This window comes from Betta splendens, chromosome 6, assembly GCF_900634795.4.
Source record: "Betta splendens chromosome 6, fBetSpl5.4, whole genome shotgun sequence".
NCBI lineage: Eukaryota > Metazoa > Chordata > Actinopteri > Anabantiformes > Osphronemidae > Betta > Betta splendens.
In genome coordinates, this window is record NC_040886.2 from 16,990,837 (window position 1) to 17,003,147 (window position 12,311).

Genomic DNA, 12,311 nt, shown 5'->3' on the forward strand with positions numbered 1-12,311 from the left:
CTCTGTGCTGGAAACTTGGCTGCTTTGGTCTCTGGTGAGGAAATGATTCACAAATTGATTATAATAACCCCTCACTGGTCATTAATTAGTTCATAAAGACCATAATTAATTAAAACAATCAATGATTGAAACATAATTATTATGAAGCATAACAATATGCAGAATATTTAGCAGTGATATTATTCTGCTAGTTTCTTTTATGACAGTGAAGATGTTGATCATTGCACATAACTGCTATAACAGTAACTGACTAAGATCTGAAAAGAAGCTTTTACCGTGTGACAAACACGATGAAGAAAGACTGTGACAACAGGGAAAATGGGCTGCACATAAGAACCATAGCTGCACAGTCTGACAACGCAAAGCGCCTCATTTCATCCACCCAACGCACTCATTCAGGTTGAACCCTCCCCCTCCCTCCTCCTCCATTGAGTCAGAGCAGCAGTCGTCTACGATGGTCATGTTCCTATTTGGAAAGTATTGATCAGACTGTTTATCCCCACAATCAGTGTGAGAGAGCCCCCCGGGCTTAAGCCAGAGTGTGACAGACAGACAGACAGACAGACAGACAGAGCACCTAAAAGCCGGTTTCCTGCATGCTGTAAACCTGCTTTGCACAATCGGCTTCCACCACATCACTGAACTCTGTTGGAACAGTCACAGCTCATGTCTGGGGAGTGTGCACGTGCACGTACCAGGCAGGAGAAGGAGTCGTTCATGCGGTGCTGCAGAGTGAGCTTCTGTAAAATGGTGAACAGGGCGGCGTGGTCGAAGCGACAGGGAGCCGCACAGATCAGCTCCTCCACCCCCTGACGCTGAGATGGATCCAGACCTGAAGAGGAAACACAGGAGGAAGGCTCAGTGCCGCTCAGACGCACACACGCACGGGTTTGGAAGCAACAAGCTCCTCAGCAGCTCTTTAACAAGGGAAACAGGAGTTGATGTCCATGAGATATTTGTGTTCTTTAAATGAAATGGACCAGGAAAAAAGGCAGTGGAAACGCACAGACTATGTTAGACATGTGGTCAGCTGGCAGCACCTCTGTCAGGCTGTCACAACCGTCAGCTGATACAAAACATGGATGAAAACACTGGAAGTGGCTCAGAAACCAGACAGCAGCAGATCCGTGGTCGGGTCGATCCAGTGGGACAAGTACAGAACCAAACGACGACCACCCAAAGCACCAGAAATCAGGCCTGTCAATCACGGCCACGCCAGCCAATAGTGCTTTACTCACATCAGCGGTTCATTCTTATTTCACAGAACATGGACGCAGCCGATGAAAAAGACGCTTTGGGGTCAGCAACAGAGGACTGAGGAGAAAAGCAGATAAAGCAGCAGCGGCGGCGGCGGCGTCCGGCCTCAGCCTGCCTGGTTCATTTCCAGCCCTTTCACTCCTTCCTGTTAATGGCCCGCCAAATGAAAAGCCTAACACTCTTCACTGGCTCTTTGTTGTGGGAGTACATTTCGGGATGGGAAGTTTCTGCGTGTGACACATGGCCCCACAAAAGCCCAGGGCCCGCTGGAGAATGGCGGCGCCGCGTCCTCGCCTGCGACGCCCGCGGCCGCTGCCGAGACGAGCATTAGCGATCGCTTTTTTATTAACGCTGCCATTTTGTTTGTGTGTGGACGCAGAGACGCCGCGAGGACTCTCAGGCATATTAGGCCCCTCCTCTCCTCTTTCTTTGTTGCTTTTGTCCAAAACAGGAAAAAAAGACAGCGAAAGTGAAATCTTCATAATCAACTTCCAATCGACGATCCTCTCCTTTTCTGGTGCCTTCCTTTCTTCCCACTCTCCCACTTCCCTGCGTCTGGCTGCCCTTTGGCTCCAGTGGCCTGCTTTCTCTGTGTCCAGTTCCCATGTAGGTCATTTTACATTCGTTACCTACAAAACACAGGATTGTCCCCTAATGTAATTTGGTAAAAAGACTGGGAGCGAAGGAGACGCCTCCAAAGAAAACGAGACAAAGAAATATAGATTAGTGCTGATAATAAGAGGAAGAGGCAGGAGGGGGAGTATTGATTGGGGGACAGACGGCAGAGGAGTGAGGTTGATCTGTGTCAAGTCCAACTTTCAGCTATTATCTCCTGCGTGTGGAAGAAGGGGGGTGTGAATGAGTGTGTGCCGGACGTGGCTGCTTCAGCACAGATGGTGCAGACTGTCTGCAGGTTGCTTTATGTTCTCTCATGTTCCGTTGACAGCAGGACTTTGTGCCATCACGTCCTCAAACTAAAATAAAAACGCACTAAGTTCCAAGCACTTGACATTTCAGGGCTCCTTTTAGAAACGACTGCAATTTGTAACCTTTCCTCGATCTACTCCGTTAGAAACAACACAAGGAGCAGCTGGTGCAGAGGTTTCTACCGCAGGTAGTAGTAAAATAGACTGGATGTTGGTTCTGAGACTCTGCAGTCGATGAGTCAACCGCCTGTCATGAGGCACGAAGACTAGAAAAAGCTCAACAAGGACAGAATGTGAAAACTCTATAGAGAACTGGAGAATGGAGACGAGACATCTGACCCCAAAGGTGCTTAATTAAAAATTATTCCTCCCGCTTAACAAAGCAGCTTTTTACAGAGCATTCAATTACATCTCATGGCCTACATTAGCATATGTAGCTCATTATGTATGGACGTCCACCTTGAGGTTTGGACTTTTTAATTTTACTGTTTTAAACGTCTGATCAAGGATAAAGTTTATTCAAGGTGAATTCCTCTGAGGTTACACAAGATCTTTTCATGAGACCTGCCCAATAAAATTCACATTCATTTTCAGCTGATGGTTTCAGCCAAACTGCAACCAACTAATTTACATTATCAACACACAAATTATGGTCTAAGGACTCAATCATCTTTGTGAATATATTTTCTTGCCACGTCGCAATTAACTAAGCTGTGATTAATTAGACTGAGGTGAGGAGACGCGCCCGGGATCGACTTCCTACAGTGCATGTAGGCATTTATGTGCATCGACGCGTACCAAGTAGGAAGCAAACTAAAACACTCGAGCATGGTGAAGTACGGAGGCATCGTCCACGCTGTAATTGGTTCTATTTACATGGAGAGGATCCAATTTGATCTTTGTCTACGGTTCCTCCTTATATGTATCCTAACGACACATCGAGATGTTGAGGCGTGCGTGTGTTAGGGAGTAGATATTTTTCTCTGCTTGATGTCTCCATATCCATCTTGTCCGGGCTCTATTGGTATCGTCACGGCAACAGTCACATCTATGTGACAAGCCGCTCTGAGAGGTGGTGGCGGTCGCTGATGGCAGATTATTGATGCAGAGGAGGATGGAGGGCGCTTCAGTTTCAGGTGCACTCGGCTCAGAGATGTGACATGATCTGCCTGTCCGAGCGTGGCGGCGGCGGCCATGTCAGGCCGATGAAGACGATGACGGACAGGCCCATCAGCCTCCGTCTGGCTGAGTGCGGCCTCGCGTCGTGCGGGAGGCCAGCAGACGAACTCAACTCCGGGAAAGTTGGAGAGGCGCACACGCACACGCTTTGTTTGAAGCCCCGAGGGCGAAGCAGTGGACAGAGCGGACAGTTGTCCGTCCGTCATCGCTCGTCAGGATCATCCTCGCTGCTAAACTGACCACCTGCTTATTCAAAAACAGCACTGACCGCTACAAACAGCCATGAAAACCAACCCCCACTAGGTTTCAAATCAGCATCTGGGTGATGAGAGCTCTGAGCGTCCGTGCAGGGTGGTGAACACAGACGGCTCAGCAGGAAGAACGAGACGGCCTAGCTTCATACAAAAAATACAAGCATGAGTGTGTGCAAGAGCATCGGGAGCCGGTGACCTGGAGGAAAAGCTGCTCCCAGAAATCCGCAGCTCCAGGTGGAAGGTTTTGATTCTGGGGCGTGGGATGAACTGACACCGTGTACAGATTTTAAGCCGTTTCCACAGCTGACACAGTTGTGTTAATGCTAAACAGCCCATCTTCCATGTGGTTGTGTTTACACATGTTCTTTAACCCCAGCCTTTAATTTACATTTATGAAAAACGTCTGCAGCTGAAAACGCAGGTTCAGTGACACGATCGCAGCGCATGCCAGAACGACTTTCTTTCAAGCAAATCACACGCACAGATATGATGGTGCAACACTTAGCACCCGGTTAAGAGCTATTTCAGGGACACCTTCTATTTCCCCCTGCAAACAGCATGTCAGCACCTCTCGCCATTAGTGCCTCAATCTGTTCCATTAGACCCTAACGAGCGGCGGCGAGAGCGGGCGTCTGCAACAAATGACACAAACGCTACTGTAATCAGCTCCCGGTATGAAGCTCCTCGTGGCACAATGCTCGCCTGGGAGAAGGCAGTCAGCGAAGACACACACACACACAGACACACACACACAGACAGACACACACACACACACTACAAAGAACACTAGGAGAAAAGAGGAACAATTTAGGAAGAATCAAGGAAAAGGACAGCTCTCCAGCAGAGACTGTAAGATCAGTGGTTCTGGACCTTTGACTCTCCATCTGATGGAGTTGTGCTCACATTGTCTGTCTGTTTATGGCTAAATACGGACCAGTCACCATTGGTTGTGGGGCGGTTCTTCATTCACCAATTTGATCTAAACTAATACCAAAGCAGATTATGCCAAGAATGAGAAAAGAAAAACAGACCACTACCTATAAAATTGGTGGAATAATTACTACAGGTTAAATTCACTCATTTCTTCCTTGTGCTATGCAGCAAGTGGCAAACCTGATTTGGTATGTTTTTTTCTTTTCATCAGTCGCTTTGAAAATACACACAAAGAATATTGGTAAAAATGATGCAAGAATGAGAATCACAAAATAGGAAGAGAAAGAACAAAGAATAGTAATAATAGTATACAGAGTGAAAAACAACCAAGAAGATGAGAAGAGCAAGAGATGATCAAAGAAAAACGATCTAACAAAGGAATAAACAGAATGTTGGAAAAGGCAGGATGGAGGAACGGAGGCAGGGAATATGGCTGCGTGGGGCGCCCTGTATTGGAGAAGCACCTTCCTACTCTCCTCATCCGCGTCTTCGCTTCTTCCATCCTTTCTTCCAGCGTGTTTACTCTCTCACAGCGGTACAACACAAACACTGTTAACCTGTTTCGATCTGCCTCCTACTGTGTGCGCCTGCAGCCAATCGGCACTCGGCAAACAAATCAAAATGCCCCCCAAGTTCAGCCCGAGATCCTGCTATCCATCTATTGCCCTGTAATAAATAAAGGACTGTTCCAGTGTTTTTTCCACACAAGACTAGGACGAGGAAGGACAACAACCAATAAAGCTTCAGCTACTGATTGAAGACATTTTTAACCAGCGTCATGAAATGAGATAATACCAAGAATTTGTAATAAACAAACATATAAGCTCAGTGTTCATCATTAAAGGTTGTCTGAAAGGAATCCAGGTTACAGCACAGACACTGATGCAGGAGACAGACCAGCTTTAAACGGTGTGACCGCGCTGCAAAGAATGAGAAATATGCTGCTTTTCAGAAAAATGTTTTCCAACCGGTTAGATGTTGAAGCTACATCTTCTAACCTACAGAACTGGTCCTTTGGATTGAAAGCACTGTAACAGATCCACAGGCGGCTCCATCTTATGCAGCTCCTGTTGTTTAAAGTCAAAGTTCAGCCATAATAATCTGGACACTGATCAATAAAATGTTTGCTCAGGTTCAAATGTGGATTCTGACGCATATCGGGACCTTTGATGAGAAGCAACGTAACATTTCAGTCACGTCTCCGTCATCCGATGTCACGTCTTCATGGCAGAAACAGATTCATGAACATTGAGACAAGCTTCCTCTCTGATGTCTGTGAATTTCAGGATTAATGTTCTTTTAATTCTTCCTCCATCTGAATGTTCTTAAACTCAGTGAGCAGCATTTTAGGCCAGACGTGAATGAGCAGAGATTCTGTGGAGCAATAAAGACCGTGGTGACTGAAAGAGGGAGACAGCTGCAGCCTCAAAATGACCACATGATGGAACTATTGAATGTGGACTCAAATTAATATACATTTGCCTGGTGCATGGTTTTGTATTTCAGTGCGATTCATTTCCAGTGTATATGAATTGGTGCAAATCAAATCTAGCCTGTGCTGTGCTGTCACATTCTCCTCCTCGATAAGAGGCAGAATCAGAACCTACTGAATGGAGACGCTGCGTTCTGGTTCCCTCCTCTGCAGTTGGTGGTTTTGTTCTGTGGCGGTGGAACCGGCTTGTAGGACTGGCCCGTGGCTCGGTACATGGCCTGAACCCACAGCAGCCGATCCTGCTCGTCGTCACAGGCGAACACCACCAGGTCGCCCTCTTTCACCGCGTTGAAGAACACGCGACCGCCCTGCAGACCTGACGAGGAGGAGGAGACGCAGCAGATGAGGTTAAAGTAAAGAACTTACAGCAAATGAAACGAGAATTCACTTCAATTAAGTCGCATCATTGGCAGATCTGCTGATTTGTTTCATCTCATTCCTGTTTACCCGTTTGGTTTTGCTCCTAATTGTCGCCTGTCTTGGTTTTAAATCTAAAAAGGTATTAACATTTAAGCTTCAAGGACTGAATGTTTTTGTTTTGAACTTTCTTCTTCTTTGTTCTTCGTCATCATGCGAATATTCAAAGCTTCTTTCCATTTCCTCAACTGCTAGAGATTAAATTCACTTTTTTCAAAAGGCTGATGAAAAGATGCCAAATATGTTGTTGTGCAAACTAGAGGGGAAATGATCTCTATTCAAAAATCATTTAAAAGACTAGAATTCAGACAGGCTCCTGTTTTGTCTCTACTGCGATCCTGGACGGGGTCTACCTGTCTGAGGGTCACAGTAGTCCACGGTGTAGCCCTCCAGCTGCATCAGCTCATGAGGCTCAGCCTTCTTCTCCCTGTAGCTGCACATGGCAAACGTATACTGGCTCACCTGCAGGACACAAAGACAGCGCCACAGGTCACACCTTCAGCCAAAGGTGGCAGAGCATGGACGCTGCAGCCGTAGCCACGGCTGAGGTTTCAGCACGGTCACCATCATTTGACCTACTGTACTGTAGGTGTCCCACTCAGACACCTGTGCTGCGTGTTGGTGATGAGGCCAGTGAGGACGTGCAGTTCAAGCTAAAGGTATTGGTTGGTGTTAAGTTGATGCTCTGTGCAGATGAGTCAAAATTACTCCTCGGCTTGTGTGTAAAATTAGCCTGTGTTGGTTTTAATGTTGTGGCAAATATTTTCTAATGAAAAGCCTCTGAGGAGTTTAGCAACGAGGCCAAATCTCTCCACAACCAATGAAACATAAGTAAAAGTCAATTTACACTTTCTATCTTTGGTCCTTAAAGGGCTTTCAGTCAAGCAGAGGTAAACAGTTTCAGTTCACAAAGACACAATTTTCATTTAGACGCTCGCCCTTGCCCTCAGAGACTGTGCTCAAAAAGTAAATAGCAGCTGAAGAGAAAACCGTAAAAGACAATTTTCAAAACTTAATTAACTTGGACTCTTGTGCACAGATGAGACGCAAAAACGTTTCGAGCAGCGCAGCTGATGTGAGATTATTCCCTTTAATAAGCACAGATAGGGTTTTAATCTTGCCCTCTTTCATCTGCCTCTGTAGCAGAGAAATAAAAAAAAAAAAATAGTGCTTGAAAAAGAAAAAGGGACGCTTCAGAGTGAGGACATGTTTTCCAGGAGGATTAAAGGGTTGATCTAATGCATTTTAAGTAAACACAAACATCTGGTTAATGACTCATTTATTTTTTTCCCCACTGATGCCAGATCTGTCAAAACAACATTTCAGTCTTTCTCTTGTTTATGAGCAGTTTTTGAATCCCTGTCACTGTGGTGGATCTGGTTAACTTTTAACCTTCAGTGGATTTCAAGCCGTGCTGCTTCTGATATTCACACACACCGATCAATCACACATCAATATATGGCGCAAGACATTCGTGTCGCGGGCTGCTCACCTGCACGAGGACAAAGTATCTCTTTTTCCAGCGTTTCCAGACTCTGTGACCCACAGCGTACAGGTACCTGAAACACAGGGGGACAACAAATGAGAACAATCCAACAGCAGGAACTCAACGGCAGCTGCAGCACCTTCCAGTGCAACAAGGACTTGTATTTGCTGGACTGGAAGACATTTTGTTCCAAAAGGATCGGTTGATGTTGACATTTACATGTGGAGATATTAAAGCTCAGTGAACAGAGCAGCTTCCAGTTAAACATGTGACAGGTGCTTCTGGTTGCCAGGTTGGTTTTCAGGTTCAAGGTTCTGACAATAATCTAAAATGACTACTTTTGGTTTTCAACTTGTTTAAAAACAAGCTGGAAATCTGTTTGAAACCGTTTAACACACACACGCTGAATTAGTTTGGATTTCACACGCGCTTCATAAGGCACACACCCGTTTGTGCTCGTCTGTATTTGTTTCATAGGTGTTATGAAGCTTTTCATTGTATAACTTCACCTCAGTTACAAAACTAACCTGTCTCATGTAAATGTGATCTTTAAGAAGTGAACCAGTAAATAGGAACGTGAACCAAATCATCAAAAGACGTTAAAGCAGTGCAGCCAAGAGGATTCGATTCTTCTGGACCGATCCCTCGTCGTACATCACCTCTGTAAGACGCGACCGGCACTTTAATTTCCTCCTGTAATGTGGAAACTAAAAGCAGAGACGCAGTAATGAGCCCAGAGAGGCTGCGACACAGACATCTCCGCATCTGGGAAGAACTGAGGCACATGGAAGAATGACCAGTGTGGCCTCTCAATCAATGGCTGCTCCCAGGCCTCCTGAAGCGTGGGATACAGGCAAGTGCAAGTGAGGAAAATCAATCGATGGCGAGACCTCTTTCTTCAGCCCTGCTGCCTGCCCTTAAAGAAAAGGCCTCCAGTCAAGGCTGCGGCGCGTCTGGACCAAGAATCTGGGCCAATCTGCACGACTCCGGGTTAACATGTGGCACCGCTCGCCGGCCACTTGTGAAAATTAGGTTTTGAGCGTCCATTCAGCTGCGTGACGCCAAAGCTGGACGAGCGGCGAACGGGCTGCAGCCGCCAGAGTTCACTGCAGGCATTTAACAGTCCACGCTGTGAAAACACACTTCTCCAACTGGTCACTTAGCCAGATATTCAGACTGGGCTGATTTTCTCAATGCTTAAGAAAAAAGCTATTGTTCAGTAGAATTCAAAAACGTAGAAAAGTAAAACACAGAACTGAACCGTGGAATAAGCTCAACGTATAAATCAAATATTGTGGTAAAATTACTATAACGTTTTTTTTTGTTTGTTTGTTTTTAAATGGTACAGTAGCTACAGATTTTATTTTTCCAGTTTTTACTAAATTAAAATTTTTTTGTTTTTTTTAAATGTATTCATTGTTTAATAGTTACAATTTTACACCATCAGAAACTAGACCTCGTCTTAGATGTGAAATATCCAAATGGTAGAATTTCTGCTAATTTTCAGAAAATTCTGTTTGTATTTTTGTAAATTCTCTGTTCCTACGTTGCTACGGAATTTATTCCATCCCATGAATCAGAGTATATTTTGAACAAACATATATTCAAGAAAAAAAAAAAAACGATTTTAGCAGAGGCATAATTTAATTGTAATTTTTTTTATTATGATTTTTTTATATCTACAACTTTGCTTTGGGTTAAATGTTCCTTGTTCCTTAAAATCAACTTGCACATCAACATTTGCTGCAGATTGTTGAGCTGTACTTCTGAAATCAAGACGAATGAAAAATAAAAGTTCAATCTTTTAAAAAAATTGAGTTACGTGCTCCTGCAAACAGCCCGCGTGGCCTTCACTGACCTGCTGTGGGCTTTTGACCTGCTGCTCACTGATCAGGAGTCACGCGTCTAAAACGTTTCCTCATAAACTCTAAATGCGTTTCAGCCTCGTCCGTGAACCAGAGTAATTCACGACTGTGCACTTTTCTGAACCTTTTCTCAATCTGAAAGTTAAATGTGCTCTAGCACCTGTTGGCCTTTTGATGAACCGACATCTTTATCCTGCCCAGGTTGCTTTTGGGATTTTATTTTTTTACTTTTGCAGCTTGAACCCAGAAGAAACACAAACATGAACATCTTTAACCAAAACATTTTCTGTTTGTGCTCTTTTTTTCCTGTTGGCCTCTTCTTGGATTTGGTGTCTTTGAGTGGTGACAAGTCATTTCCAAGCGAGTATTTTTCCTTAATCAGACCTGCTCACCCTCTGTGTTTGGTCAGAGGTGCAGTGCGACAGAGGAGGAAGCACCAAACACCCACGAGGAAGGCAGGAGAACTGGGCTCAGGAGGCTCACACTGCCTCCGTGTGGAGCTTTTAGGACGACACATGAGCCGTGTTGTCAGAGCGGTGCTCGTTACAGCAGCAGGGCGTGGGCTCCTGCAGGAGGTGGTCGAACTGCACTCTGCTCCTCAGCTGGAGGAACACTAATCATGGAGCGCTGTGCCCGACGAGAAATGAACACCGGTTCAGTTCTAGTTCTGCAGCAGCGCAGACAACCTCAAACACATGGACTGAGTGTGTGCATACAGTACATGAAGTTAGGCTGGAGTTTTGGATCAAAGTATTTTCTTATTAGACACGAGTTTGGGACTTTGAGGATGCTCTAAACAGTGTAAGCTCATGCTGGAGAAGGCATGCACCCTTTTCTAAATGGAAAGTTTTGATGTTCGATCCAAAAATTAAAAAAAGTAAAATACTACAAAACTGCAGCATAAAAAGTTCTGACACATACAGTATTTGGAACCTATAGATAAAGTGGATTCAACTTAAACCTTTAAAGTGGGATTAAGGTGGTTGTAAAAGGTTATTTGATCAGCGATTTGTTTGAGGCGAATGCAAACAGGAGGAATAATTACAGAAAGGACAGCAAACGTTTGGAATTAGTGAAGGAGCAGGAGAAAAACTTGAGTGATATCAACAGAAATATACTGTATTGTTTGTTGCCGTTTAGATTAGAAATGAGGTCCTGCTGCCACCTGCTGGTTCACATAGGAGCAGCTCAGCACTGACCTACAGGCTGAATCCTTTTTATTTTACATTACAGGAGGAGCCAGACACTCATATTCATAAACCTTTTTTGTTTCAAGCCACAATAATGTGCGCTGTTCATCTCCATCCTCTGTAAGTGCTGTGTATTTTCCCTTAACTCCGCCTTTACAACTGTCAGCAGCACAGAATGGTTCTACTGCCCTTCCTTTACCAGGAGGTGGAGCCGTCAGCCTGTCTATACCAGACACACCACAGTCTGCACCACAGTCTGTGTTCTCAGCTTCACAGAGAGGTGAAAGCATCTACAAGCTTGTCATGGTTGAAGTTTACTCACCCGCTGTGCTTCATGTTGGGGGGTTTGTCCATGCGAACGGCCAGTTTGATCTTCAGCTCTGTGTCCTGGCTGTTCTTGGGGACGACCATCCTGTGGAACTCCGGCTGCTTCGGCCCGTTTGTGGTCGGGTTCAGAACCACCTGAGTGGAGGGACGGAGCGCAGACACTGGATGAAACTAAATCACCATACTGCTGCTGCATATTCCTTTGGGCTGAACGGTTCATGAGACACTGTTGGTGTCAAAGCAGCTTGTTTGTTTTTCTGCACCTACTCCTTCCATGAAGGGTTCAGGCGTTGGTAGCGACATCAGAGGATGCATTAAGGACTTGCTCTGAGATCTTCTGCACTGCTCAGACTTTGATGTTAGAATACAACAGAATTTCCTGGACATGAGTTCACTTTAGTGCATTTTGCACTAGCTGCGTTCACAGAATGAAATAAATGCTGAGCTGCAGCTTTGACCTCCATTAAAGTTTATGGACTGGATTCACAGTTGTTTTCTGCGCTTTGTCCTTTATCCGTCTGCTTCCATTACTCAACTCAGGCTGAACCACGTCTTCGTCTCCTTCTCGATTTTGGTTCAACAAACGAGTGTGAGTCACGTTAACGCTGCTGTACCAACACTGCGAAGGACGTCTGGAAGTCTCTCAACCTGCGCCTCTGGGTAAACTTTATGCTCCTCATCCAAACAGAACCAGAACCAGGACGCTTGTACTGTATGAGGCTGAACAAACTAAGCTCCTCCTGCACTGGTCTGCTACTGCAGCAGGTCCAGGATAGAACAGGTGGTCACATGCCGTACATGTAGGTGGTGTTTTTTTTTTTTGTTTTTTTTTTTTTTTCAGCCCAGATGCTGATTCTGGGATTTCATATTCTCTGGCTATTCTCATTTCTGTCTGTGGTTATTTGTCTGATCCTCTCTGTGTAGTGTGAGTCATATGTTATCATGAGGTCAGGGTCCGTCGAGAACATGCCTGCAGAGCAGTTGA

At 45.2% G+C, this 12,311-nt stretch overlaps 1 protein-coding gene across 9 annotated transcripts in view; it reads right to left on the reverse strand.

Moving 5' to 3' along the window:
• The window catches only part of cadps2 (Ca++-dependent secretion activator 2), a 97,887-nt gene that overhangs the window by 38,370 nt on the left and 47,206 nt on the right, over positions 1-12,311 (reverse strand). For all 9 annotated transcript variants that reach the window (XM_029153496.3, XM_029153507.3, XM_029153498.3 and 6 more), the window contains exons 8-12: positions 11,322-11,461; positions 7,951-8,017; positions 6,812-6,920; positions 6,157-6,357; positions 696-832 (exon numbers count right to left, since the gene is read on the reverse strand). In XM_029153496.3, the coding sequence (XP_029009329.1) occupies positions 696-832; positions 6,157-6,357; positions 6,812-6,920; positions 7,951-8,017; positions 11,322-11,461 (654 nt within the window). The remainder of the gene's footprint in view (positions 1-695; positions 833-6,156; positions 6,358-6,811; positions 6,921-7,950; positions 8,018-11,321; positions 11,462-12,311) is intronic.